At 41.3% G+C, this 5,372-nt stretch overlaps 1 protein-coding gene across 4 annotated transcripts in view; it reads right to left on the reverse strand.

Moving 5' to 3' along the window:
* SMIM19 (small integral membrane protein 19) overlaps window positions 1-5,372 on the reverse strand; it is an 11,725-nt gene that overhangs the window by 5,844 nt on the left and 509 nt on the right. For 2 of the 4 annotated variants that reach the window (XM_015592868.2, XM_006916265.3), the window contains exons 1-2: window positions 5,122-5,300; window positions 1,207-1,344 (exon numbers count right to left, since the gene is read on the reverse strand). In XM_015592868.2, the coding sequence (XP_015448354.1) occupies window positions 1,207-1,340 (134 nt within the window). In that variant the 5' untranslated portion in view covers window positions 1,341-1,344; window positions 5,122-5,300. Of the gene's footprint in view, window positions 1-1,206; window positions 1,345-4,662; window positions 4,971-5,121; window positions 5,301-5,372 lie in introns of those variants that run through there. The other 2 variants (XM_025049984.1, XM_015592869.2) reach the window with 2 other exon arrangements.

Raw genomic sequence — 5,372 nt, forward strand, 5'->3', positions numbered from 1 at the left:
AAAACGCATAGAAAACTGCAACAAGAAAACATCTGATTTTCCCCCTTTTTCTCATGTCATCCAAATAAAACTAAATGTCTGGATTCACCAATAAAGAGAATGTGAGCAGACCTTCATTTTGGAAAACAATGAATAAATATATTTCTTAAATACAATGGTCTTAGTGGTGCCACCTATTTAAAATTAACAGCAGTGTGCCTCTGCTTTTTAAAACAGAGGAGTGGGGTGGGGAGGCAGTGGCTATTTTTAGAGGAAAGCTGTTTCCTGCAAGTGGACCAGTGGTAAGTGGAGCCTTCTCTCACCCACCCTCTAGAGCCAAGTGCTCAATGAGCCAGCTGCTCTAGGGGTTAAAAGGGGGGAGACTGCAGTGTCTGAGAGCAAGTGTAGGCTCTGAACAGTACTCCCTAGGCTGACCATCAATTATTTTTGGATTACTAATTATTTTCAACGATCTAATGCCTTTTTCACTTTGGTAGGTGACATCATGAAGCATGTAGCTATAAGAAGCAACTCAGTCCAACTAATACTGCTTTTGATTTTCAAAGACCCCTTCCTTTTTTTAAAACTGTAAAGGAGACAGCAAGAATGAGAAAAAAAGTTAAATTATACTACAACGTCTAGAATTAAAGTAGGAAATATTTATTGAAGATTTACACCATGTAGCACACCAGGGACACAAAAGTTAAAGGTACTTGTTTTCAAGGGACTGAAGTTTTTGTGGAACAGACAAGCAATCAGATAATACCAATATTGTTCAAAAAGTGGTATGATATAGTCATGCACAAGAAACAGAAGAGAAAGCTTAAAATGTGCGAAGACAGAATGGCTCAACACAAAGGCATTAGTGTTTCTGCATTTCAGGGACGTGAGCCAAAAAAACATGATCATCCAAGGGTGCCAGTGAATACAGCCTGGATGATAGGCTGTATTAGAAATGATAAAATGGGAGTACAGAGCAGCTGGTCTGGGTGCCAAGAGCTGCACTTAAATGTCCCTCTTTCAAATAAACAGAGTTTTCAAAGCCAAACCTTGGTGTCCAGTGCTCCAGGACAAACCTGAGTAAATGGTGCTTTCATAGCAGGAACAAATGCTGATACAATTGTTTTTGTGCATTTAATTCATATAAAACCAACCAACCCACCTACCCACCCACCAAGCTTTTAAATGCCCAGTTTCTTATCTACCCTGAGATACTCAAAGATTTACCTCTTGGCATACATGAAGAGACCAAAGCTAACGAGGATCACTACCAAGTAAACGTTGGTGGCTTCGTTCCAGGCCTCATGTACGCTGTAATCAATAGAGCCATCATCACCCATCACTCCGTAACCCCCAGGCATGGGGCTATAAGAGAGAAAAGAGAGCAGGGTTTCTTTTAGTGAGTGATGGTATGACTGTGGAGAAGGTCTGGCAAATATATGGCTTGCTGACCCACTCCAGCCCACCACCTGTTTCTATATGGCCCAGGAGCCAAGAATAATTTTATATTTCTAAACAGATACATTTTAAATGGTTAAAAGTACCTATATAATATTCCTGATTTTTGCCTCATAGCCCTCAAAGCCCAAAATATTTACAATCGAGTCCTTTGGGAAAAGTTGGCCAACCGCTGGTCAAGCTAACTAAGACATGAATGTAACATATTTTCCTTTATTTTCAAACCTTGAAACATTACGGTTCCTACAAAAGGTTAAAATTTGGGATTAAAAAATCACATTACTAAAAGGATCCAGGTTGAAATGTCAGACATAGTTTCTAAAATGTAACTATCACCCAGATTAAAGCAACTGAATACTCTGAAACACAGACCTAAACAACTGACTATGATGCTGAGAATAGCGTTGCACTCGTGACAGCAGCCTAGAAAAGATGTGAAAGCCATAACAATGCTTTCCCACACGCCTCCCTCTGCAACTGGAAAACCTTTGGAGCTTTATCTAGTTTTGGCCTACTGGCAAAATGTGGTTGAAAGAAGTAACTTAATGGATAAAAAGTTACTTTTTGCTATTTACACAGCTGTGACTTTTTTATTCAAGGAAATGCATTCTTTGGACATTCCCACAGAAAAATAAGAGTGATAATAGCAAGTGTATCAAATAGCAAGTAAAAGAGTAATGGTTTCTTATTTGTTTGTGAAAGTAACTGAATTTTTCCTTAAACAGAAAGTTCCTCCCTTGTATTGGACATAAAAGGTAAGTCTAAGTAAAATGACCTAATATGTAAAAGAAATCCAGAAGTGTTAGAGGTTCTATAAAAAGGAGAAAAACTGAACAAATGATGTGATAACTGTACTGTAGTTTCTAAGAATAAGACCGCCATTTTTTAATACCAAGAAAGAGTATTTGAAATGTCCAAGAAACTGTTTTGCATTTTTTTTAGACATTCTACAACAATGAAGACATTGCAGAAATTCTTCCACCGAAATATCTTGCAGTCTGCCTGTAAGCCTCTAAAATGTTCTTTAAATGTAGATTTTGCTCAGAAAGTTAACAATTGTGTATTAAGGACAGAGTGTTTTCTTTCACATAGCTTGCCTCTGCATAGAATAAATGAAATATCCCCAGAGGCCTGCTGCCTCTTTCTGACATCTGATGTCTTTGTCAGACTATTTGGTGACACACTGTACTCATTACCAATAAAGTGAATATCATGAATGGCCATTTAACTTAAACTCTAGACACTGGAGGCAAGAATAATTTCTCTAAAACATCTATTGATGTCTGATAAATATAAAGATTGGTCTTGTAAAAATTAGAACTTACTTTAAATTATGAAAATAAAACAGAACGTACTTTAAATTATAAAAATTTATAGATACAAAAGCTAAATATGATTTAAACATTAGACAATACCCAACTCCCATATATTAAAGTCTGGCTGTGAATTTTTTCTAAGAAAGTGGCACAGGGGAATTTGGCATGTGCAAAATTTCAATTCACATTCCTTAAAACTGAATGCCAGAGTTTCTCTGAATATAACATTGATTTACAGTAACTCATCACCCTACTATAGAATGGAAACTTTAGAAAGACCAGACACTAATAATTGTCTTTATGATTTATGGAATATAGAATTTTCTTGGTGCCAAAATGTAAAATAACAACTGTATCTGGCAAAAAGAGATGACTTTAGATGTCTAATTTGAGATGCTACAGAAGGCCCTGGACAATTTTGGAGCAAGGGTGGCAGCTTTCAGGATTGGGAGTTATTAACAAAATAGGGAAGAAACAAGAAACATAACAGCAATGGCCACTAGAACATTTTGCAGGTGTCATTTATTTGACAAATTATGGAAGTGTTTCCTGCCTGTTTTCTAACAATCAATTGGATGTGAGCCAAGTTAATTTCTGGCTTCAATTTTTCATAAATTTTCTGTTCATGTGCCACTCAATAAATGGTGTATTCCTACAGAACTTGTCTTCCTCCTTGCTACAAATATACCAGTCTTTAAGTACAGAGGATTTCAAATTACTGCTGACCCGGAATGGTAAAATTTTAATGTGACTTATATAACATACATTACACAACATCATTGGTACGCATTGACACTACTACTGTTCTACAGTTCTAGGGACATGCCCTGGAGTTATTTTTAGTAGTGTTGTGAAAGAATTACACTGAGGGTAGGCCTTTCCTACCCTGTCCTCCATCATGACCAATAGAATGACTTTGTAAGACTGACAGGATAAGGAGTGGTCTTGTCCAAAGTCACAGTACAGATCTATAGCTCACACGTGGCCTGAACTGTGACCATCCCCTTCCAGCATGCCACAGTCTAACAAAGTGTACGCACACGTGCTGAGTGGTTACTGCACACCACCACAGCCTTCCTCCTGACTCTAAAGCAAAAGGCCCAGGGGCATTACAATGTTTCATTCCAGGCAAGTTAATGTTTCAGTAAGATCACTAATGTAGCTAGTCATGTGCTTGGATAGTGATTCATCAATTTCTCAAAAGGGTCATTTGAGAAAACTGAACTTTTTTTTTCACATATTTTTCCTGTATAGTAATGTTTGAAAAACTTCAGTGAGATGCTACGATGTGCTGAATTAAGTCTCAGGGAAATATTAGTATCCAGAGATAAAGTTGCCAAAATATGATAACTAGGATTTGGTTTTAGTCTGATAAACGTTTAGGTTGAAAACTAGAACTTTTCTAGGGATCAAGTTTCCTGATTTTGGGTTCTTGATACCATGTTTAAGTGGCTCTAAAATTATCTCTTGCCATCTTGTCTTGAATATTAAATGTCTCATTTAGAATTTTGTTATTTTGATGCAAATTCAGATAATCACTTATACAGGGCCAAGAGCTCCTTAATAATACAACCCACTGCATAAATGTGATTTTCTTTCTCTCGGTCCTCTGAAACACTAAAGGTTTGGGTTCCTGACGCAGAAAGGTACAATCTAATAGGCCTTCAGGAGGAAGGAACCAACAGGAGTAAGGCAACTATCGTGTGAGGGTTTAAGTGCTGGGAAGTCCACATATTTATTTAATCTTCACAACCTCCCTGCCTGGGAAGCTCCATTTTACAGAAACGACTGGTAAGGTGGTGATGGTCACACAGTCTAGAGAATGCAGGAGTAGGGCTGTCACATGCATGTGACTCCTAAACCTTAACTCTTCCAACCCTGACCCCAATCTTGTGAGACCTGCTCCTCCCAGAAAGAAATCCAGTCAAGTGGGTATGAAATATAATCCTTTCCTCGGAAGTGGCCGCAGGCAAGAGCCTCCAGAGCGGCCAAGAGATCTTATGCGTTTCCGCCACTGCAGGTTGCCAGCGAGTGATTCAATCTTACACTCCTGCTAAATCCCATCCGCCCCGTGGCCGCCGCGCCCGCTCCGAGTTCACGCGGCAGATGTGGCTGCTTCGACTTTTTCGTCTGCGTTTCTGGAACTCGGAGCCTCACTATTTCCTATGTCCCTGAGAAACTACGAGCAAGAGTGAAGCAGGGAGAAGGAGCCTCCAAGCCCCGGGCTGGGAGCGCCAGGCGGGCGGCACCCCCCGCCCCCTCAACTCCCCTCCCCGCGAGTCTGGGGCGGGGCGGCGCGCGGGCGGAAGGCGGGGCCGGGTGACGCGAGATCGAAGCCCGGGAGGCGCAGGGACGCGGGTCCACTCACGCTGCTCGCTCCGGAGGCGGCAGACGACCGCGCTGCTCCACTTGGGGCCCTTTCCCCCGGAGTCCGCGCCGGATTCGCGGGAACCGGTTACCGCACGGACCTGGAAGACCTCTGCCTTCGTCATTTCCTGCCGACCCGTCGGTTTCCGGATGAGACGAGGAGCCAGGTCTTTCCCTCCCCCGCCCCCCTTTCAGTTTTCGAACGGGAGAGACGCAGCGACGGCCCCGTTGCCGCCCCCGGGCGCGTGAGTG

Source organism: Pteropus alecto, unplaced genomic scaffold, assembly GCF_000325575.1.
Source record: "Pteropus alecto unplaced genomic scaffold, ASM32557v1 scaffold24, whole genome shotgun sequence".
Lineage (NCBI taxonomy): Eukaryota > Metazoa > Chordata > Mammalia > Chiroptera > Pteropodidae > Pteropus > Pteropus alecto.